The sequence below is a fragment of the Castor canadensis genome, chromosome 6, assembly GCF_047511655.1.
Source record: "Castor canadensis chromosome 6, mCasCan1.hap1v2, whole genome shotgun sequence".
Taxonomy (NCBI): domain Eukaryota; kingdom Metazoa; phylum Chordata; class Mammalia; order Rodentia; family Castoridae; genus Castor; species Castor canadensis.
In genome coordinates, this window is record NC_133391.1 from 119,586,619 (window position 1) to 119,611,678 (window position 25,060).

The window sequence follows — 25,060 nt, forward strand, 5'->3', positions numbered from 1 at the left end:
GCCATTTAGTGTGTGTGTGTCTCTCTCTACCAGTTTCTCATGTGTGTCAACTGATGTTCATATCCTGTTCCCATTTTCCTACTGAAATGCTAAAGTTTTACTTATTTATTTTTAAGAACTCTTTATATAATAAGGATATTAAATTTGGGGCACATATTTTGGGTATTGCTTTTAATTGGATAACAATATAAAGCAGTAAGAAGCATTGGTTTTTACATTGTTACCAGCATAGCCACAAGTTATGCCACCTGCTGGTAAAAAACAGAATAGTTGTAACTCTTCCTGTTTCTAAGAAGGATATTAGTACTTTTTCCATATGAATTATTTTTAAATGTTGAAAACAAAGGATGAACAGTTGATTGGAGCTATTTATGACACTTCATACACTTGGATCCTATGACTATGAATCTTTGACCACATTTAAATATTTTTAAGGTTACTTTTCTCCACCTACATTGGTGGGAAAAAAAAGCTGTGACTCATAAACCAAGTTCAATTTTGAATCATCTCAAATTCACTTCAGGTGCCAATTTTGGACATAGGTATGTGTATCATTTAATAAATCATAATAATTAAAAATCAAAAATTAACAGATAAATAGGGAAAGATGCTTTTACTATTTATTTATTTTTACAAAGAGATATATATATCTCCAAAACATAGTTTCTCCAATATAGTTTAAAAACAATATTTGCTTGATTTTGTCAGGTAAGTTTGGGGAAGTCATTGCCATTTAATTCTGGATGAAGATGGGTCTTACCAGTTAAAGATAGTAAGTTTTTCATGGAAGAAATGATTAAATTTATGACATACATGAAACAATAGCTATGGAGTATGTTTACTGCTTATACACACCACTGGGAATGGATCTAGGAAAAACTCTACAGAAACTGACGCTATCGAGATGTCAACTGCTAACTAATATGGCCAGCAGGTCATGGATTGCACTCACGCCCATGAAAGTCAATGGCCAAGAACCAGCTCCATCGCCAAGTGGTCTGATATTGCCAGGGAGATAAAAATGGAATAGCTACTATATTTATAAGAATTGGGACTGATTTCGGGGGAGCACTGAATTATTACTCAACCCCAAGAGTTCTGATGTAAACAAACCCCCCCAGTCACTCCAATAAGCCAGTCAATAAGCCAGAAACATGACCCTCAGAGGAGAACTTGATCCTTTGTATAGAGGATGCAAAAATCTGAATCTCTTCACAACTTGAAATGACCAAATATAAAATACTCAAAACCAAGTACATACATTTTTTTTTTTTTTAGCTGTACCAAAGGCAAATTTTAGTTTGGAAGAAAATTAAATTGCAAATGCATGAAAAGCAAATGTTTAATATATCAAATACACTGTTATTTGATGTACTCAATGTCAACATTTGAGTGCACACATTTTTAAGTTTTGCCAAAAACGGCATGCATAATACCTCTGTATAATAGTATTTTAAATAACAGGACGATGAGAATGCCTTTATACTGTATTTTCACAAACTGTTCTGAGGACAGAAAATTCATGTTCAGTTGCTTTTCCTTTGCTTTAAAATAAACTACCAGTAATTCTAAACCAGGCTAAAATGTATTATTCCTGGATCATACTTGCAAAAATGTTTTACAATGATTCCTTGGTCTCTATAAAAACTATCAAAGAGCAAAGGAGAGACTAGAGTTATTTCCAAATTCTATGACTGGCTTCCAATAATCCCTTTTCGAGTAATTTGACTGGCAAAGATCAGATGTTAAAGATCAGATTTAATTCTTTGGTATAAGCACGAAACTGTTGCTGATAGCTTTCCATGGCTCCATAAACCAACTAACCCAAGGAACATGAGTGACAATGAAGTCTACAACACAATGCAAGGTAGGCAGGAGTGACAATGTTTTGTTTTTATAGGAAGTCAACACTAAGTGCATACATTTTAATAAAAGTAAATTTGGGGGTTGGAGTGTAGTTCAGGGTAGAACCCTGGCATACATGAAGCCCTGGTTCCATTCTCCACATTACAAAAAAAGAATTTGGTATTAGCCTTGGAAAAACAAAATCAGCAACTTTCAGGCAAGATTTTTCCTTAGGTTGGCTTGGACTCAGTAGGCAAAATTGGTAATTGTTATTTATAAAAGGAAAGATGCAAAACAATTCAAGGTCATCACCTAACTGGAGGGAAAAAGAGTAGCTGGCCAACAATTGAATAAAGAGAATAAAAACATTAGGTTGGGTCTGATTTGGGACAGAATCTGTCAGGGGAGGAAAATTATTATGAAAAGCAGCTGAGAATGTCTCCCTTTTCCCACCATTTAAGCTAGGATGTCCTGCAGGGGGGAGAGGCAGACTTGAAATCATCCCAGAGAACCAAACAAATAGATGAGCCTTGGATGATGGCCATGCTTCGAGCTTGGAGAGGACACACTGAGAACTGGGAAAATGACCCAAACGTCCCTTCATCATCCTGGAGAAGAGAATCTGGCCATCTCCAGATACCAATTTCAGCTTTCAAAGAAAAGTGCAGACTTCCCGTTTGTGATGACCTTCCTGTGGAGTACGCTTACTGCACGTGGTAAGTGATTGGACAGCTGCCCTGAATCCCAAACCGGAGTACGAGGAAACAATAGCAATATCTCATTAATTCAGAACTCAGACACAACCTAGATGAATGCTTATGTCCACAGGCAGGTTTGGTGCAACACCTGGCTCTTTACCAAAGAATGTGGTGCTCAGCACGTGACAGTGCCTTTCCCTTCTGCTCAGTCCACGCAAAGCACGACAGATGATCTGGATGGCCTAATCTTTACAGAACTCACAAAGAGAGCTTGGCACATCCCAGTGTCCTTCCAAGCAAAAGACCAACACTGACTTCACAAAACTACAATTGAAGACTTTGGGTCAAACCTAACCATGTTATACACCAAAACTCAGTGTGATTCAGAATCTTCTTTCTAATTTACCATCCTTATAGACAACAATAGGCTAGGTAACCAGACCTGAAAAGTCACTGGAGGAAAGAGGAAGAGCTTACAAACTGCCTTTCCAGGAAAGGAAGAATGAAAATGGTAAGGTCCCATGTGATCTAGAGGCACAATATCTCCAGAGGGAAGGCTTGATTTGGGCTGGATTCCTCTTTCCACACCGATGCAAAGAAAATAAACGCTAAGACGACTGAGGTGTCTAAATGTAGAGAACTGAGTAACATGATAAAGATTTGTAAAAATCCAAGAAAAATCCCTGGAGACATTTTTTTTTTCTTCCAAGGCTTTGGGAAAATCAAAACAGATTGAAATTCTAAATCCGGTTGGCCTTGATCTCATAACTCCTAGGTTCACTCTGCAGGGACAGAATCTACACTTGGCCAGAGGGTGTTCCCTTACCTGATTCTGCAATTCGCTGACAGAAATGAGGGAGAAAAAGGAAAACAGAGAATTCTGCCTTTATTGTAATAGGGTGTCCTCAGAACACTAGCCTGTTTTCTGAAAGGAAATTATTTTTGGAGGTAAAAACAATAATAGTCACCAAACACAACCCTATGAGGTGTAGGCATGACCACTAGTTAACACCATTGAACAGATAAGCAAACTGAGAATCAGAAGAACTCTGTAAATTACCCAAGGTCACACAGAGCAGTAAAAGCCAGAGCTAGTATCTGAACCTAACTTTTCTGACTCAGAGTTATTGTTAAAATTGCTCCAAAGGAGGAAACGACTCCTTTTCCCCCCAGTCGGATAAGGAATTTCTGCCTATGTTAACTTTTGTTGGAGGAGTTGGAAATGATTGATAAACTCAAATCTGGGCTCAAAGCATCTGTGACCTCAGGCTCCAATGGATTTTTTTCGTATAAGAAGGGAACTAAGAGCTTTACCTTGAAATCTAACAAATGAGACTTGAAGACACACTTGATCAATGCCATCATGAAAAAGTGAAACATTTCAGACACTGATGGATCAGCTGCTTGCGTTCCCTTTCTACCCAGCAGTGACCGGGTCTGGACCTTCCTTTTTCAGGGGCATTTTTTGTGGTCTTTGAGAAGAATGATATTCTGCTTTTGTAAGATAAGGAGGCAATTTCCCAGGCACGCTTTGTGTCCTAGACACTTTCACTAATTGAAAGAGCAGCACTACGTCGCATGTCTCCATTCACACAGCCAGCACACATCTGTTTCTATGTTTTCAAGTTCTACTTGCTTTTTTTTTTTTTCTTTTTCAAATTTCTCCTATGAAGTAAGACAATGGTTCCTGTTAACAAAATGAAGCAAAACCAAATTCTTCTTAGTGGAAATGAAAATGTCAGTAGGCCTTCTCTCTCCATGCTAATCCTCTGTTTGACATGCAGTGACATCATTCCGCAGGGCTGGGGACAAATGCAATGTGTGCTGTGATTACCCAGCTTAATATGCCCGGATAAGGGAGGAGGCTGTGAGGTGAGGCAAGTCCTTCCCATTGGGCCTTCCTGGGGAACACAATGGGACCCAGTAATGCATGCGTGGAGTCTTGCTGTGACAATACTAAAAGGAGCAGAAATCAAAGGACTACACTGGCCAGAAATTCAGCCTTGATTTTCTGATACAAACACAGCTCCAAGAGACCATTTAAGTAAAAATGCATTTATCTCATTCAACCAATCAAACCGTGGTGTCACAAAAGACAAGATGAGCATATACAAAACTATCACTCGCAAACATGTAAAAACTAAAGTTAAAGGAAAGCTGTAATTCAAAGTTTTTCTATGGTGACACTAAGAATGAATGTGGCACTGCTTTTGATGGGAGCTGGAGGTTACAGGAAGCATTTTTTTTTTTTTTAGTAGTTTTACCATGCCAAGAAGACAAAGATTTTAATAATTTTTGAAATGTGAAAGGTCCCGGTTAGATAAAGAGAAATGAAAATATTTTGTTCGTGGGAACTTCAAGTGTAAAGAGCTTATAATACCATAAAGAAACCATAAGCCAGAACCGATTATTGTCAAGCAACACGGTAGCATATTTTAGAGTGGCCAACGTGCAACTGATTTGAACATTGAGTCAAGATGAATCAGCTCTCTCAACTTTGCCAATATTTCTTATTCATTTCCTTAAACAGAAGGTCAAAAACATTAATCATGAATATTGATACTCTTTTTTAAAATGTAAAAAAAAAAGAAGATAACATATTTGGTAAACTATTGCCTTATAGTATAAAAACATCGGCACATTATTTGAAATAAGAATGCTATGCTATTTTTCATGGAACCATTTAAATTTAACAGAGGATTTTTAAAATAAATGACAGATGTAATTCCCTTTTAAAAATAGGGTTTTGAAGTGTCTCAATGATACCATATTGTATAAGCATTTTCACAAATGAAGATTGTATCAGATAATGATTACTTTGAGTCAGACAGAATTAGGGTTAGTGGGTTGACATGATGGCAAACCAAACATGTCCTATCCAAATATGGTCTTACCCCCAAATGTCCTTATTCAAATATGATTCCTCCTGATTCATCCAAGGAAGACTCAAAAACAGAAAACAAAACAAAACAAAACAGTCCATGTGATTTAAAGAGATGACCATGTACTAAAAGGGGGGTGGGGTGGGCAGAGAACTGTACCAAAAGCTACTGAAATACATGTTTTATTTCTAGTGCTGGGAACAGAACCATGCTAGGCAAGTTCTCCACCACTGACTTACATCCTCAGCCTGAAATATACTTATGTGTGTGTGTGTGTGTGTGTGTAATACTGGGGTTTGAAGTCAGGGCCTCATGCTTACTAGGCAGGAGCTCTACCAGTTGTGCCATGTCTCTAGCCCTTTTTGCGTTAGATATTTTTTAGATAGGGTCTCACATTTTCGCCCAGACAGACCTCAAACTGAGAATCTACCTATGCCTCCCATGAAGCTGAGGTGACAGGTACATACCACCACACCTGGCCCTGGAATATACATTTTAAAATGTTTCACCTCAGGAAAAAGTAAATATATCAATAATAGGTAACATTGTGGAACACTTAGCATGTTCCACTCCCATTTCCACATTTCACATGTCCTATAAGCCACCAAACATTCCTAACTTATCTAAGGCAGGGAGAACCTAAGCATGAGGTTAAGCTTGTATTTAAACCTGGACACTTCAGCTCCTGAGCCCCCTACCCTTACCTGGACTGGACTCAAAGAAGGTTGGAAAGGTTTGAGCTCACTGTGTAATATGAGTCCATAATTTCAGAGAATCAGGTGTATTCAGGGGGTACAGCTACCTCCTTCTCAGTGCTCTGCCCCTCCTCTAGCTCATCACCTTCAAAACTCAACAGAGCCTGGAGGAGAGGAAGTTGCTTTCCAGGGCAACCTGAGCTGAAGGCTGTTTCAGGGAAAGCACCTGTAAGCAGATGCAACATCTGGAGGAGCCCAGAGATTGGTGCACACTCTTTCACATTTGCACAAAGAACAGCAGCTTCCTCTAATTCTCCAGCAGGGGAAGAAGCTCTGTTAGTGTAAGCCAGACCATCTCTTTCCAGGCTAGCATCCTGACCCAGATCAATGCCTTCTGTGTCAGGAACACAGGGCAAGGAGAGGAGGGGGAGGAAGGATGTAGTTGAATCTGACACCTAGTGCTAGTCATGAGAGGGTAAAAATGTTGAGACCCAAGCAGGACAGTGACACTCCCTGAAGGGTTCTTACAACCCTATCTGTTGGCACATCTGAGCCTGGACATGTCCCTGAACAAGGAGAAAATAAACAGAATGCAAAATGGGACCTTTGATAAGAAAAAATGAGCACTGGCTTGAGAGACTTGACTTTCTCCTGGGAACAAGATAAAACTCTAGAACATGATATTTCGTGTTCACAAAAAAACGGCAAACACTGTCTCTATGAGATGGCAGAGAACAATAAAAACAGGGTGGACTGAAATACAGAGATGGGAAAAGAAGTTGCCAGTGGAAAGGAAAAAAGTCTTCAAGGAACACAAAATGTAACAGCAGAATGTAAATCTGCATCTGAAGCGTAGAAGGACAGACCCAGTACTGCAGAAGACTGACTCAGTGGTATACAGAGCAAATGTGAAAGTGCTCCAAGAACACACAGAAGATCAGAGAGAAGACAAAGACATAAGACCAACCTCCAGCTTAAGAATTAAGAAGAGAAGAAATGAAAAAGAACTTAACTATCTGAAAAAAACAGTCTGCAGACTGAAAAGATAGTCAGTTGCTGAGTCCCTGTAGTAGAATCAGACTCACCTATATGGTTCTCCTTGGATAATGGGAGTGTCTATTCAAATTCAGCATGTGCCAATGGACAGGGATGCAGGGACCCATTAGGGGGCCTCACTGTCCCTCTTGGTGCTGGAATTTTCACCCTCTCATAACTAGAACCTGAATGCCAGATTCAGATACATCCCTACTCTCCCTTGCCCACTGCTCTGTGGTCATGGCATAGCAGGCCTTTGTCTGGAGAGAGACGATAGCCAGGGAAGACATGGCCTTCACTTTCAGAGCATTTCAGAAAAAAAGTTAATGAAAAATACTGTGTCTCAACATTTCTTTGCAACATATTTTAATTTCAGATAGATTAGAGAGATTAACCAAAATTTAAGCAAAGTCTCCCACAAAAGTGACTCTGCAACTGAGTTATTAACATCTTCAAGTAAATAGAATAAGAATTCTTTTTTCATTAGATTTAATGGTGAAGTTATGCTTTTATTTTTCATTAAGGGACATTGGTTCCAAATACACAGGTTATTTGCTTCAGTCTTATTCTCCAGGTTACTCAAAAAGTCTTTATGCAAAAGTTTAGATTTTATATACTTCACCAAAATGGCCAAAGGACATCAATGAAAATGGGAAAAGAAGTAAATATTTCAATCAGAAGGTAAATGATGGATGAAGCTGCTAGAGATGTAAGGCAAGAAAACTGCATACTGTTGGCCTGAAAAAACAAACACCAGTGAAAGTTGACTAGCCTGAGAGCCTCAGCAGCTTGCAGGTAAGATCCCGTGAGCCTATCCAGGTGAGAAGAGGCTGGATGTAGCTCAGTGGTAGGGCACATGGCCCTGGATTCAATCCCTAGAACTGCAAACTGAACTGAGAACTATGGTTCTACTAAGGGGAACCAGGAATTATAATTTTGTTACAACCCAAAGACAGAGATTTGTGGGGTTTTCTTTGCAGCCCAGGATTTATGATTAATCCCATGTTTTGAAGAGGCCAGTAAAGATTCAAATCGGTCTCTTTTACTTGATTCTTGAGCTACAGCAGAATCGTGCAATCCTTACATGAATGATAATAATATCTTTATTGAAAAATCTTTCAATAATTTTGATTTTATTGTTCCTAAGACGTGCTACTGTAAGCTCAACATTGATCCATGAAGTTCAGGAAAACTCTGTATACTTTATAACACTAGCCTGAATTGCTAATGTTATATTTAAAAAGGAAATACAGTGTCTAATGTCTTAAACATAAAATACAAAGGATTTTCCTGAGCTCTAACGTTCCCTCACTTTTCCCCTTACCAGCTCAGTTTCCTCTTTTACATATTAGATAGCAGTACATGCTCTTCCCACCTACTTAGCACAGTTTATGATACATATTTAAGTGACTATTTGATTGTCTGTTTCCTTACCTTGACTGAGAGTTTTACAGGACTGTGTAGGCACTGCATCTCATTTATTTATTTTGCTTATTGTCATTAATGACAGTATTTGACAATATGCATTATGGAATGAACACAGTAAATGTACGTATTTTCAAGCTGGTGGAGTGGTTCAAGCAGCAAGAGCACCTGCTAGTAAGCATTGAGGCCCTGAGTTCAAATCCCAGTACCTCAAAAAGAAAAAAAAGTATATATATTTTAATTCTTGACTCAGCCAAGCAAGCTATTCTGTCCTATAAATGCCAAAGAACTTTATACAAACAACCTATCACAGATTTTACATTTGCCATGCTTGACTGATGTTATTGTCAACTTTGCACATAAACTGTTTAAAAAATATATCTGAACCACTTTTTCACTATGGGTTGATATTATACATTACAGAGTAGGAAATATAAAAGAAACCTTACAGACAAAGTTCAGAAAATGCTGAAGTTTATAAATGTTAAGTAATTTGTCTACAATAGCTCAAATCTATCTAGCAAAACTGGGATTAGAGTCAGATTTTCTGTTCTCCAACCCCAGCCCCCGAAGGGCTCTGTTTATTGCCCTCCAGAGCCTGGCTCTCTACCATTGCTCTTTGCCAAGTCTCTGAAAGTAAGTGACAGTTTATAAACAAACACTTTGCCACACCTTAATGTGTAATGGGAATCCATAACAAAGAAATTGTTTGCAACATAAATAATGAACTGCAAATTGTCAGATTTCATACGTAGCTTATTTTTCAAACCTCTAAGAGGTAGTTAAGAGTTTTTTAAGCCCATGACACCTCCACTAAGCCTGTGTTCCTGGCATTATCTTAAGGCTCTTTATCAAGGGACATTACGTTAAGGCCTCCTTATCTCTACGGTTAAGCACATTCCTTCTTTCTCATGAGTCAGTTCCAACTAGGAAAAGGCTATTTTTGAAAGTTAGAATCCTGGGATTAAAAAATATGTACCCCAACGATAAACTTTTTGGTTTCTCATTCAAAGTATGTTTTTGTTTATTTGGGATTTTTAATTCTTTTCTTCTTTTTAAATTGTAGGTTGGAACTGTTTTTGACAACTAGTTTCAAGTTTGTAATGAATCTGTCAAGCACAGAAAACCCATTTGCTGGTAAAAAATTCTAGCAGATAGGAATGTCAATCTGATGACAGAATCATATTTCTAGATGACCCAGGACTAAGTTAACTTGCCAGATTGTGTCATTTATATTTATATGGTGGAATGTTCCATGTATAAAATAAAACAAATATAAGGCAGTACAGTAATATGTATAACTAATACACAATGTAATGCTTCTTTAAAAAGCAAACACTGACCTCATATTAGATGTACTAAAATAACCCAACCCAACACTGTTTGTAGAAAAGAGGGCTGGGACTGGCGAGTAGGGAGTAAACGCTGAGAAAAAGGAGATGGAGAGAAGCAAAACAGGAGGGAAAGAGGTGATATTAGAAAGGGAAGTGTGTGAGTGATATGGGTGAGAAAACGAGTGAAGGAAAAGAGGTGAACCCATCTGGTGTAGGAGGCTGCTGCAATCTTACACTTGGACAGGAAACACTTTTCTTATACTCCACCCTTGACCTTAGCAATAGACATGCTGTGCTATGCATAAAAGTGTGTGCTACACTTTTGTACAACAGGCAGTGCAGTAGGTTTGCAACGTCACCAGAGTGAGTAATGCAGTTCACTATGATAGTAGGATGGCTATGACATCACCAGGCAACAGGAATTTTTCAGCTCCATTGTAATTATATGGATCCCCATAATATATCGGGAGTCACTGACTGAAGCATATAATTGTAATTTAAGAGCAAAGTAATAAACCCACACATGTACACATGCACCCATGCACCCACACACCTGCGCACACACACACACACACACACACACACACACACATGTAAGTGGCTATATAAGCTAGCTTATAACTTTGTGTATTCCTAAGATTTAAAGATATTTGGGACAATCTTAAAACACAAGCAGTAAGTCTTTAAAAATAATTTCACTTCTCATTTCTTTTATTCTGGATTGGAGATGGTGCAATGGAGATCGTTATTTATTTAAAACATTATGTTTTGGGCTGGGGGCGTGGCTGAAGTGGTAGAACACCTGCCTGGCAAACACAAGGCCCTGAGTTCAAATCCTGATATTTACCACAAGAAAAAAAAAACATCATGTTTTCATAGACAAGGAAGGAAAAGTGATTGGGACTTACCAGTGAGGTGTACCTGTCATACATACACAGAACAATGTAAACATACTATGCTAAGACATATTCTTCAAGCTCTTGAGATCATTTGCAGGTTAGCTAAAAGATTGCTGTGCTCTCTTTTTCCACACTCCCTTTTTCACTGTAGCAATTTTGAGTTCTTCTGCAATATCTGGAGCCAATAACTCTTTTTTCTGAAGCCTTATACTATACCTGGATAGCGACTGTTCAACACTGAAATACAATCCAGTTAGCGTTGAGATGACCATCTGTCAGCTACCTCAACCTAAGTGTTTTGCTTGCTAATGTTTCAGTAATAAGAACTTGTTACCCTCAGCACACACCCACATGTCTATGGTGTAATTACCTCTGGGGTTCATAATAAGGACCGTGAGGCACAGTGAAGAGGCCTTCCTCCTGAATCATCCAAGGAAGACTCAATTAGCTTGTTCTGAGTGTGGGTTCCAAGAGGGGAGCAAAGTGTGTTCTCCTCTTGGATGAGTGTCTTTCTTGGCCTGTGCTTCAAATAAATGCAGTATTTGCTTAAAGAGTGCAATGTCCCCATTGCTTCTCAGCCTTTTTAGGTTAAGATTGCCTGCAGGGTACAATATCTCTTAAAAAAAAAAAAAACTCTTTGAAAATATCGCTGTATTTTGGAGGGAGAAGGAGTAATGGATTTCCAAGTTCATGTTTTCTATACATTGTTTAAGCACATCTTAAACTATATATTTGATTTCGAAATGCTAAGTTAATCTAAGTAAGTCTGAGATTTGGGCTCTAAATATGGAAAATGAATAATTCCACCAGAAGTTACCGGAAACACTATTAACTGGAATCTTTGATTAGTTAGACCACTATACTTTTTATCCATAGAGATATTACCATTAATATGATTACACATAAATTACTCCTTTCAAGTTGTAGAATACTCTAAGGTTTGCTTAAACACATTAATATCAACCTAGGTTTTAATGAATTGAACATTTTTTGCACAGCATGATCAAATTAGAGACAGGACACACTGAAATCGTTACCTTAAAAGTATCAGATGTCAACAGTCAAACTTAAAATGCATTAGCATAAAAATCACTTTTCCTCTGCATAATCATGGTTTTCTGACAATGATCACCTGCCTCAAGTTGTACACTGTCAGTAATAATTTGATTTGAGCATTGCTTCCCAAGGGCATTCATCTTTGCATGTACTGACTTGTTAAATTACACTGGGCTAATTGCTGGTTCACATGACAAGATATGCATACTTGATCATACTCATTAAAACGCAGGCTATTCTCAATTATCTATAACAAACAATGTGCCTGGGACTTTTAACACACTCAACTTTCAAATAATCCTCAGAATTCATGAAGCCTCCTTCCAAAGATTTGTGAATAAGTAGCTAAATCATCTCAGGCTTTACTTAGCACCAAACGTCAACATGCAAGTTTTCATTGTAATGGGGAGAAAATGAAGCTATTTCCTAGTTGCCAGTGTGTATATAAAACATCCATGAACTTGACTTTTGAAATACCTTCCACACAGGTGTTTGGCACTACGCAGACATGATTAAGTTTTGGCTTGCTTGGTCTGTTTATATGGTAGACAGATGGGAAAAGCTAAGGGCCAAGAATCCCCAAACTGGGAATTAACCTGAGTATCTATGGATCTTCCCCTAGAAAAATCCTGGTAGTCGGGGCAGACAGATTTTCTAAATAAAACTCATTGACATTTTAAAACCTGCATTAAAAATCACTTTAAGCTAAATGGAGTAAAACAAGTTCCTGCCTACATTTTAGCGATGAGGCAATTTGGTAAAAAACTCAATAGACTCACGGAACACAAAACCTGGAAGGACCTCAGTGATCATTTAGCCCATCCTTTCCCAAACTGTGTTCTATAGAAACCTGGATCCATGGGAGGAGGTGGTGGTGGAAGTGACTGGTCAAAGGTTATGGTTAAATAAGTTTAAACAAGCTTATGCACACAAACTTTATGCCTCCACAAAAATAAGATCAAGTATGTCACTATTACCCAGCTTATTTCACCATGGAATTCTTTTCCGATGACTGACATCTATTAAGGTTTTACAGAAGAGAATATAAGATGTTCTGATCTAGTTAAGTCTCTCTTTTCAGGAAAGGAACCACTAGCAATTTTGCAAGGAGCTACATGATGTAGCCCAAAGCTTCTGCAGAAGCCAGGCTATTAGGACTCTGGAGAAAGGAGGGTCCCGGCAAGCAGCTCACAACTGTCACCCCCACTTCTCCTAATACAGAAAAGCCACATCAGGAGCTCTCCAAAGGTCCACTCTAGCCTGGGGCAGTAAACCAATGATTTCATATTTATTTCCATAAAACCTTCTATCTTCACAATCTCTCACTCGTGTCTTCCAAGTCTGCCAACAGACAATTCTCCAGCACTCAGTGGTGAAGACAATCTTGAAATTCAGCAATACATCCAGTTCAGCAGTTTTGTGCTCAGATTTCAATATTTATTCCATCTTTTCATCACTGAATTAAAGAGCTGAACTTTAAAACATAGCTTCAAACTACAGAATCCTTTAAATCATTTAGGATTCAAATTTCCCCGGTCACAAACAGAATTCAGTGCATTGGGATCTGCTATATGTATGCCCCTACTTGTATAGATAACATAGTTCAGTGCATATTTTTATGCACACATAATTTTTTAAATATTCCCAAAGAGAATTTACAAGACTTCCTTGCAAAATTCTATTTGCACATATTAAGGACTATCTTAGTCATCTTATTAATGAACTCAATTGTAAATAGCTCTCAGGTCAAAAATTTTTTTTTTTTTTTTTTTTTTTTTGTGGTTCTAGGGTTTGAGCTCAGGGCCTCGAGTTTGCTAGGTAGGCACTCCACCACCCCTCAGGCCAAGATTTATTTACAAGTTTTCTTATGGCCTGCAGCGCTAGGAACCAGACTGTACTTTGCTATAGAATGTAAATATTTAATGACAGATGAGTTTGTAATAGGAAACTTTCTAAAAAGATATACTATATAATGTGAAGAGATTCTCTCCAGTGGATTAGACTATAGAATAGTCTCCTTCCACTCTCTCTTGTGCATGCATGTGCTCACACACACACACACATACCTGCATTGTATTAAACGAACTACAAGGCACCTGAGCACCTTGTTGGGCCCCTGAGACTTCACATGTCTTCCTACTAAATTGCAACATCAAAAACTCTTAATATTACACTAGTGAAGTGCCTCAAGCTGTAGAGTGCCTGCCTAGCAAGCGAATGCCCTGAGTTCAAATCCCAGTGCCACAAAAAAAAAAGCCCTCTTAGTATTTGCACTGAGAAAAGAGCTCTAAATTAAAAAGCAGTGTCTATATCATCTCTAAATGAGCAACTAGTGCAATTTAAAAGGAGAGGAATCCCATCAAATAGCTTTCATAGCTTTCATTGGTCTTTCACAAGTCAAAACTGCCAGGTGAGAGTTTAAAACTGCAGAGGGACACTGCTTAAAATAGCTAAGTAGCTGTTCCCTAAGAGTATTGTTTACCCAGGCTGCAGAACGTACTCCATCTTTAATTGCATTGCTATCAGGTTAACTTCCCCAAATGTGACACTTCCATTGATTGACATTGCAGGAACCAAAGGCCATGTGGAGGTGGGATAGTGTCCTTGGAGCAGCAGTACAGAAGTGTGTTGCTGGCTCAGGGGAGCAGCTGGTCCCTCCTCACACTAGCCTGTCAGATGCCAGCAGGAATCTGCGAATCTGGACCAGATGCTCGACAGCAGTTTTACTGTAGCTCCACTGAAAATCTGTTTTCTCAAGAAAGGGCAGGCTCAACAGCAAAGGGCAGGTGTAGGGGACTTTCCTCTGTGGCAACAAAGGCAGTCCTTAGGATGTTCTAGTTTATCTTAGCCCTTGGGAGCAGGTGCGGCAATTGCTAGAGGCAACCTCGGTTTGAGTCTTTAAAATGAGGCATGTAGCACACGAGGCTTTGAGTGTCCATTTGTAATTCCATACTTTTATTTTCAAACCATGTGCGGATACTGACTTGTGCATTTTCTATGACATTTATGTCCTCAGTCCCAACGACAGGAAATTCTTTAACTTAGATTGGAAAAGCTTGTTAAAATAACATTAGTTTTTGTAATTATGCTCACATCCCAGCCCCCGTGGCTCTCTTCCCTAGGAGCACTTCTTACTTTCTCACATGTTCCAGGACCAAGGAAATGTGACTTCTCGTGTAGTAGAAATTACCCTTGGACTGCAGCGAGAATACAAAAGGGGGAAGCCCGGGTGGATGGTGTTTGGGGATACTTGATCGTTGCTTGGTAGCGTTTAATTAGTCCTGGGTTGCTGCTGGGGACAAGTGCTGGTACCTGGGTAACCTTTGTCATTGTGACTAAATCCATGGTTGAATAACCGAAAAGCAATGCTTATTATAATTTCCATGCTCATCCCCCACTCCCCCCATCTTCTTCAGGAATTTGAGTAAATCTCTTTCTCTTATACACACACACACACACACACACACACACGCACACATGCACACAAAGAGAGAGGGAGAGGGAGAGGGAGGAGAGTGTGTAAATTAAGAACTGTTAAACAGCACAATGTTTTTTAAAGCCCTTAATGACTCATTTTCCCAACTAAGCTATGAACAGTAGGGTACCCTATTCTTCCTATTCTTCCATATATCCCTTTACAGTCTCTCGCTTATTAATACACACTCAAAAATCTTACATACTTGACATTTTAAAGAGTAATCTATTAGTTTTTGCTTTATGCCTCACTTCTACCATTGAACGTCCCCTAGAAAGAAGACTCAAAAAAAGGCAGTGAAAAGCCTGATGGTTTGCTGTCTCATGCTTTTAAAAACTATTAAAAAACAAAAAACCTACAGGCACTTTGGTCTCTGAAAATGAAGACAAAAGCACTGCCGTTCAGCCAAGTCGCCATCCTTGGTTAGCTGTGTTGGCAGCTGTTTGGGACGCACTTAGCTGGGTTTAATGGAGGGGTTATTGACGTTCCCTAAAATGGCTCCTGAGCCCAGACAGCCAATCTGCTGCCACCTTCCTGCCTGTGCCTGTCTATATGGAGTGATTCCACAGTGCCTATTAGCAACCACTTGACAGCCATTACCTCCAGCTGACTAAATCATCCTTTCTACCCATAAAAAAAAAAAAGAGAGAGAGAGAGGAAAAAAAAAAAAGAGAGAGAGAGGAAAAAAAAAATTGAGATGAACAGGTCTTTCTAGGGTGATCTGAATGAGCCATCATTAACAACCCTAAGGAAGGAAAGTGCCTGAACACAGCAATGAAACACTGTTTTCCTTTTTGTTGACCACACCTGCTCCAAGGAAGAAAAAGAAATCACAGTGTGTGAGGGTATGAATATAAACAATTCCCCGAAATTCCCAAGCTAAGCAAGATGTAAATCTCACAGGAATTGCGCCTTGTACCACATCCACTACAAAATCCTCTGGATCAGCTCCTTGCAAGATTTGGACCTTTGGGTATTTCAAGAAGATGCAGACAGCGTGCTGTGGTGTGTGAATGGGAGCCCCAGGCAGGGGGAGGTAAGCCAGGGCTGAGGGTCAGGCAGCCCTCCCTGCCACTGGGACAGTCAGGTTTAGGGCAGGGGCAAGTGGGAGAAAGGCTAGGGATTTGCATTAAAATGAGTCTCTTTCCCAGGCAGGCAGCACAGACCTCAATGGATATTAAACAGAGGTCTGGTGACTTCAACAAAAATAAGGCTCTCTGATTTTCATTTTCTTCTAATCCCAGGATTCCTCCCATTGCCTGGTAAGGATGACGCAGTGAGAATAGATGAGTGAGCCATATGGGCATGGGGGCAGGTACCCTAACCTGTGCCTGTACGCCTGTGACAGAGAAAAAAAAGTAGCTGCTGCCCTCTGAAATCTCAGGTTCCCTGAATGTTAAATCAGCCCTCAAATGCAAATGGAGCATATATTTGTGTACTTTATTGTTTAAAGATTGGAAGTGGGCTGGAAAAGCATCCATTACTCCCTGTCATGAAGCATTTGATGAATTCTACGTACATACCATTAAGACATAATTCTACACAATGACTAAATGTACAAGTCTAGACAAAGAAAGATGACTAAAAATATTCCAAGACCCTCTTCTCAGTGCATTTGAGCATTTTCTTATTGCTCTACTGGCAAATATTAGTTGTCAAACCTCATTAATGTCAAAGGGAGGAGAGGATTGTATGACTGAAATTCAAAGGGCTGGTTTTAATTCTCTATCAAAAAACAATCTCTGGGAAAATATTTTTAGTTATCATTCAGCACAAATCTAAAAGATGCTCAACTGTGCTTTGTTTATCTTCTATGGATAGAACAGGCAAGGGTTCTTCAACAAAACCATCCGTATACACATTACAAAATCAATCACATTATATGAAGGCTTTTGTGACTGTCATCTACAAGCTATAAAACCTGTAACAAAGTGTAAATATGCCAAGGTCATACTGTTTATTCAGCTAAGAAAATAAGCCACTGGAAATCTCAGTGTCTTGAAACTGGACGTTTATAGTCACTGGTTGACTAGAGAGAGAAGAAGAGAAAATGGAGTGGTGGGATGGAGTGAGGAAGTTTCTGGGGATGGGTCATCACAGTGAGAAGGCAGGATGGGCCCACTACATATCAGCAGCCTTGCATGGTCACTGACAAGACCATTTTGCAAATGTCTATGACCCTGTTCTGGACCTACCTACCAGCCCACCAAAGCATTGCCTCTCCTTGGCGCCCATGTCCAAAGAACCTCACTAAACAGAATGTTGCTGCCCCCTACACATAGCCATTCTCTTCTGAGAGTACTAAAGGCAACTGTTTCTCTGAGGAATATCCTTAATACAAATTTAAAATTATCACAAGGAAGCCAGTCAAATATCTAGGTGAAACCCCATATTTCACCTAGGCAATGATAGTCACCAAATATACAAGTCAAATAGCTTTTAAATGGAGAGCTGAATTGAATATATATGTATATTTTATTTGCCATGTGATATGCACCATTTGTGTGTCATGTGATACACACTAATTCTTTTGATCTTCATGAAAACTCTATGGGGTAAAAATGATTATTTCCACTCAACAGACAAGAAAACCCAGACATCAATGGCTCAATAACTGTCCGAGATCATGCTGCAGGTCAATGGCAGAGCTCGGATTAAACTGGGATGTGGGGTTCCAAGATCTGTACTCTTCATTGTTATGCTTTGTTGCTGGTGAGGAACCGAGTTATCAAAATTTCTAACTATTTTAATGGGCAGATAAAAGTGGCAATGATGGGGGAAAAGAAATTGAAACAGATTTTCAGTCTGGTGTCCTTTGTCCTGGGAATGACTTTTATTCATTTGTTGTTTTGAAATGGTGGACAATAATCATGGGACCCTTCCAGTATTCCTAGGAGGTATCTTCCGCCATTTCTATATGTAGTGATAGCTAGGTCTATTGTTAAAAAAAAAAAAAAGTAGGAAAATGAACAACATTCTATAAACTTATGCTTCTCATGGTTAAGTCTTACTTGTATAGGGACACCTATAAAAAGGATTTTAACTCATATGGTATAATACATAAATAAAGACTCTATGACAGTATTTGAGTTCATAAAATATAAGGAGATATAAGACTTAATATAAGCCTTATTTTGAAAAAGCAGCTGCTATACTGTGAGTTGAATGAAAGCCTGAAGAATATTCTTGATGCACCTCACTTTTTCTCTCAGGACCACTGTGCCAATCTGTGCCAGACTCCAGTGCCCAGAAAGACTTCCCATCAAGACAAACCATTAGAGGGTTGCCCTGGCACATAGCAGGTACTTGCTGAGTGACTGTAGGCCAGCCTGTGCTGTGACAGATTTGAGACAGTAAGATGGACCTAGCTGACTATTCTAAGGACTATATGCTCTGCCATAGTTGGACAGGGCTGAAAGGAAACTGCCATCATTCCTGTCACCCTTGTGCTCCTTTCAGTCTAGCGAAAGGAAGTTTGATCTGAAAGCAAGTTCATACCCTTCACCTCCATCAAGATTTTATAAAGTATAAAAAGTTGCCACATTTCTTTGCTTCTGAATAAGAAAATTCAGCACAACTAACAATTGTGAATGAAAGTGCTACCTGCCAAAGCAGGACAGGTAAAAGAAAAGCCTGTTAGGGACTAATATTCTGAAGAATGGGGGACCCTCCACCTCCCCATTCACACTATGCCACACCTACCTTGTGTAGAGAATGCACCTATATTCCAGGTTTCGTGCTCAAAGAATATTTGTCCAAGATGACCAAGGGCACAAAACCAAGGGACAAGGGATGAACTAACACAATGGAACAAATCTACTTGTTCTATGGTCAGGGTCTGTTAGCTGCAATTTGAGGCTATCCCCAGTTTTTATAAGTGATCTTTGACTCTTAAAAATAACAAAAGGTATAATAATCAACAAGAATGTAAAACAGAGAAAACAACAACCTGAGTTCTAATCTACTGTGCCACAGAAGGCATTGAGTATTTTATTCTAACTCTGCTGGCCTGAAAAAAAATTCCCCAAACTGGCCAGGTAGTGTGATGCACATCTGCAATCTTAGCTACTCAAGAGGCAGAGGTAGCAGGATCACAGTCCAAGGCCAGCTTGGACAAAAGCACTAAGCAAAAGGACTGGGGGTGTGTCTCAAGTGGTAGAGCACTTTCAAAATGTCCCGAGTTTAATCCTCCAAAAAATGTCTGAAAACAAAGCTAAACTAAAACCAAAGCAAAACAAACAAATAAAGAACTCCTGTTTGAAGCCCAGATTTTATATAGGGTGCTGGATTTTATGCAGGCTTAACGTGGTTGTTAATGTCTCGTCTTCTCATAAGAATGCATGTAATGGGGCTGGTGGAGTGGCTCAAGTGGTAAAAGTGCCTGCCTAGCAAGTGTGAGGCCCTGGGTTCAAACCCTAGTATTGCAAAAAAAGAAAATGTGTATAATAAAGGTAACAACTGTGTTTGTTTTGCTCATCATTGTGCCCTCATCCTCTCCACGCCCCACAGTGCCTGGCACGTTGTAGGTGCCATTTCAGTATTTCTAAACTGACTGAAAGTTTGCAGCAAACTTAAGTTTAAATGAACAATTTTGTGCTTGAAAGTTACAATTCATTTGTATAACTGAGATGTACAGAGTTTTATTCTAACATTAAATTCAAAAGGAAGAACTGGGGGACAGTCTCATGGGTATAGCATGATTCATGAGGGCACTGATATTCTATATCGTGGTTTCAAATCTCAATACACACAGGATAACAAAATATGACCTAATCATCCAAAAACGCTGGAGCCTCTTTCCTGAGGTGCTATCACTGCCAACGGAATCAGGACTAATAGAACAAAAGCATGTTGACAGAAAAGTTTCTTTCTCTACTTTGCATAAAATTCAAGTGGTAGTCAAGAAATAAAATGCAATAAATACAGCTTCAATCTCAAACCTTTTGAGAAACATTTCCTAAGCTTTGAGTGTTTACGGGCCAGAAACTCTGCTTCAGAATACTCAAATGTGACCAGCTGGGAGAAATATGGGTCACAGCTCACAAGAGGAAGAAATGACAGGTCAACCCGCATCCATCGCCAGCATCAGAGCCATGGGGCAGGGCACACCCCCAGCAAGGCAGCTGGTTACAGGGATGCCTTCACATATGACAAATGTTTGTGTCCTTACCTTAGTTTTTCTACAGTATTCTTTTTCATCTCTGGAAGAAAGGCTGTTTTAACAGCAGTTTGAGCAAACTAAGAAAGATAAGTGATTACACAATGGCGGGCAATAAGGCAATAAATACACATGATGTTATGTATTTCATTTTGAAATGCCACACTGATCTCCTTTTTCTTTCTAGAGAAGGGAGTTATGGAATTCTGGGATTACCTAATTAGTATTCATAACTTCATTTGAGTAAAATTAACATTTTAATAGTTTGCAATCCCTTGAGCTTAAAGTACAATGAAATGACAAAAAAAAAATTACTCTGTAACTTAAAAACTTTCCCTAAGAATTCATAAAATACTTAACTCACATGATGATAACTTAGACTTGACTTTCTTAAATTGTGGCCACCAGGTAACATAGTTACAAATACAAAGGATCCTTTAGCATTAAGAGGAAAAGTTTTTTACGCCCAGGCAATCTCCTTGTCCCTTCAAATGCTAAACTGACTAATATGGAACAGAAGCCTCACCTGGAACATCAGGAGAGAATCTTGCAGAGTGTCGAGATACAAAAAGCTTGAGTTCTTGGTCCAAGTTGCATTCAATCAGGTTTGTGTCCCATGACCGGATTCCTAAGGAGGAAAAGGAAGACCGTTTATGGGTACCCAGTCAGTCATTTCAGAGCGGTTTAGAAAATACCACTGCAGCATTTCTCAGGTTTTCCAGGATGTGGGAAGTCTTTTTTCTGCAGAGCTTGGTAACTAGCAGTAGACGCCCACAAAATGGGAAGGCTGGGGAGGCCTCTCCACTTGGTCACAGAGAGGGACCACTAGCAGTGGGGACTGAACTTCTGCCCCTCATAAAGTGTAAGTGCAGCTTTGCTGAAAGAGTGAAAGAAAACAGTTATTAGGAAAATGACAGGTTGTCCTCCAGGAAGTGAATAGAAAGAACAGGAAGATGCCCAGCTCTTTGGCAGCTCAAAGCCACCAAACAATCTTTAGTTTTCTTGGGTCCCCTTGTAGGTGGCAATAAGTATAGAAGGCAGGTGGGGAAGGCACATGGGGATACACTGCAAGCCCAGGCCTTTGGTTTTCAACTGATCTTCTTGTGGTGTGCTTGGGTCATTTCTTTCCCTAATCCATCCTACTTTTGACCTTGGTTTTTTAATCCCTGGATACCAATCCAAAATGTGTGTGATCTTTGATAAGCAGATTGAATCGCAAGACTTGGGCCTGGCATCCTAATGGGACCCCCCCCCTTTTTTTTTTTAACCTGACCTGCTTTGGCAGGGAGCACTTTTATTCACAATTGTTACTTGTACTGAATTTTCTTATCCAGAAGCAAAGAAATGTGGCAACTTTTTAATACTTTATAAAATTTTGATGTAAATTCCTTTCAGTTTAAACTTTCTTTCACTAGACTGAAAAGAACATCAGGAGTGAGACTGATGGTGGTTTCTTACACTCATGCTCTACCTCCCCAGTCTCTTCCTTCCTCTTCCCTCTGCCTCCTCACCCCAAAGGGGACTCAGAGGAAACCCCAAGACCATTGGATAAGAAAGACCCAGAAAGCAAGCCAGGGAAAGATGAGGAACCCCAGAACTCTGGTGAATGTATGGGGTGTGAATTTCATATTTTCCCAACTAGATTCACAGTGGAGGCAATATACAGTGTCTATGATTGCAGCCTTGCATAGAGCATCCTCAATTGCCAGAAAATCTGGGAAACAAAAAGCACTTACTGTCTACCACCTAGAGACAGGGGCTTGAACCTCTGGGTTCACACTCTGCTAGTGTGCTCTCTCTAAATAAACAGCCAGGTATTTTATAATTCTAGTTGGTCATGTGCTTTCCATTCAGACTTGGCAGTGTGTTAAACACACCTCTAAATCCATATTTACCCCCATTTATGATTTATTCATGAATAAATCACAAATATAATACAAATCACATATATAATAATGTTATATATTACAAATGATCATGTGATATATATTATATATGTAGCAGTTTGCTACACATCTAAAATATCCTCAGATTATACACCAAAAATCTTTCCAGCCATGAGGTGTATTTTCAAATAGATGTATTGTCCATTAAATAAAAGCATTCTTCTCATGTGAACAATAAGAAGAATTCAGGTATGGAAGAGTTAACATTCCTAAGGAGAGGCTAAATTATAAGGGAGAATTTTATGGGTCTCCCTGGAAACATTAATGGCCTCAGTTTGTATTTGTGCTAATGGAGTATTTAAATTTTAACAAGAAAGGCATATTGAGATTTTGTGGGATCTTTTTAGTGCAGAAATGATAAATGGGTTCTTATTGTTTCCCAGAAAGCTTGACAGGTTGAGAGGTTTGAATTCATTAGAATATTTTACTTCAATGTATACACTATATACTAGCCTAGTGTGAAAAATTGCTGAGTTCCTGTCTGAGCTGCTTAACTGGTATTGTTGATTGAATTCTCCGTCGTCCAGGTCAGAGCTCTACTTTGTCTTCTAGCTTGTCAAGCTGGGTCAATAAGTTAATAATGAGACATATGTATTTAAATTGAATTCATACAATTTTTCTGTCTTTGTTCTAAGTCATGTCTAAAGTGCTACATTATTTGAATGACTTCATCTGGGGTGATATGTACACTTGCTCTTACGCTGTCATTTTTTTCCCCTTGACTTCAATTAACTTGTCATGGCACAAGCAATTAAATGTTTGCTGTATATTATATTTATAATTTAGCATTGAAAAAAATGCTAAATATTAAGAAATTTATTTAGCAATTTAAACTTAAACTAGTAAACAGCCGATTAAAAAAGTAAGTCCTCTTTTTCATATTCTTAAAGAAACTAAAATGAAATTCAGGGTTCTCTTTGTAAAAGAGAAATTTTCAGTCAAATTATTTCTTAACAATGCACAATCATTACTACCACTTATAAAATAAAGATTATAATGGATTTACTAGTTACTTTAGTTGGAAAGGAAAATTTTGGAACCAGTCTACTTTCTATACTGATTTTAGAAAATACTCAGCAATAATTACTTTGCACCTTCTTCTGGATAACATTAGTAAAGGGAGAATTGTTTCTCAATGAAGGCTCATTTGCATTTGGTACTTTTCTATATCTATCCTTTGTGCCTAACAGGAAGCCAACAGTGGGCCCTCCAGGGCTCATAAGACAGAAAATACCTTTGCTGGCCCCTTCCATGTTCCCCCTTCTCTGAATCTGTGACTGGTGGGGATCCCAAGGTGTTGGTACAGAGCTTCTGAAGAGGCTTCCCAAAGCAGGTCAACCTGACCTATAGTGGGAACAGAGAAGGCATGGCAAACTCCAGGGCCCTTTTCTGATTATCCTCTTCCCAATTCACCCCAGGACAAGATCTTCCTTGAGGCTTTGCATCTCCAGCAATCTGAGAGGACTGTGCCCTTACTGGCTTACCTAGAGGGTAACAACTCCAGCAGTGGGAATCAGTGAACCTCCACTGGTCCAAAGGGCAGATCTGGGTCCAAAGGGCATCTGGCACCCCTGGTTGCTCTAAGGTTATGGCCCAGCCCTGAGAAATGAGCACTACCATTGGGTCTATCCTTGGTGACCAGAAGGTAACAAAGGATTTTTTCTTCTCAGGTCTCTGACCCCATGTGGGTATCAGTGCACAAAGAAGAGGCCAATATGCACATTTACAGATGGAAACAGAAGAAAAGAAAGGAAAGGGTCATTTCAGAACATGTCAGGGTGAAAAAGGAGGAAGAGCCAGGTGTGCTTGGTGTCTAAAGACTATGTCAAGATTGGACAGCACTTTGCAGGATGATTGAATGAAACCAACAGTGAAAAAAAGTAAAAAATAAGCACTTCTCTTTTAAAGGAAATTGAAGAACGCACAATGGAATGACCACGCACTGCACACTGATGGCTCTTGGGTTCTATATGACAATTTAGTGAGTTCATTAGCGAGCCCATTTTCCTCTATGGACTTTAGTCATTCCCTTTGAGAAACAGGTTTTTGATCTTTTTTTTTTTTTTGCAAGTAACTAAATGGTTAACCTATAAGCATAAAATTCTATTTGTAAAACAATGCTAAAAAGTGACTTGAAACCAGTCACATAAATTAAAGAAATAATTAAAAAGGAAATGCTAAGTTAAGGAAGACGTTACTTTTCAAAGAAAAGACTTCCCATTTTTTTCCTAGATTTAACCTTCAATTTTCTTTTTTCCCTTTTATTTTTTAAGCCACTAACTTGATATTCATAATATATATTTACATATGTAAAGCAGATGATATCTTACATACTGAGTTCATCATTTCAAAGCATTGATAATAATTCAGGTCTTGGATAATGTCTTACAATTAAAAAAAGCAAACAAAAAGTGATTCATAATCATTTATTTACTAGTCTAAAAGTTAGGAGTTATTTCCAAAAGTAAACTCTTAGAGAAGCCCCAGTGAATCGTCAATTTAATGACCTCAAGTTTAGGGACTGGCTTGTGTTTCAGCTTGGCTCACAGAGCCCTTGGTAGATATACCAATTAAGCAATGTAAGCAGAAATCCATCTGCCTTTTGACTTTGA

General features: G+C 39.0%; 1 protein-coding gene across 1 annotated transcript in view; it reads right to left on the reverse strand.

The window, feature by feature from the left end:
• Map1b (microtubule associated protein 1B) overlaps positions 1 to 25,060 on the reverse strand; it is a 97,771-nt gene that overhangs the window by 68,227 nt on the left and 4,484 nt on the right. Inside the window, exon 2 of the mRNA XM_020174677.2 lies at positions 21,029 to 21,130. Coding sequence (XP_020030266.2) covers positions 21,029 to 21,130 — 102 coding nt within the window. The remainder of the gene's footprint in view (positions 1 to 21,028; positions 21,131 to 25,060) is intronic.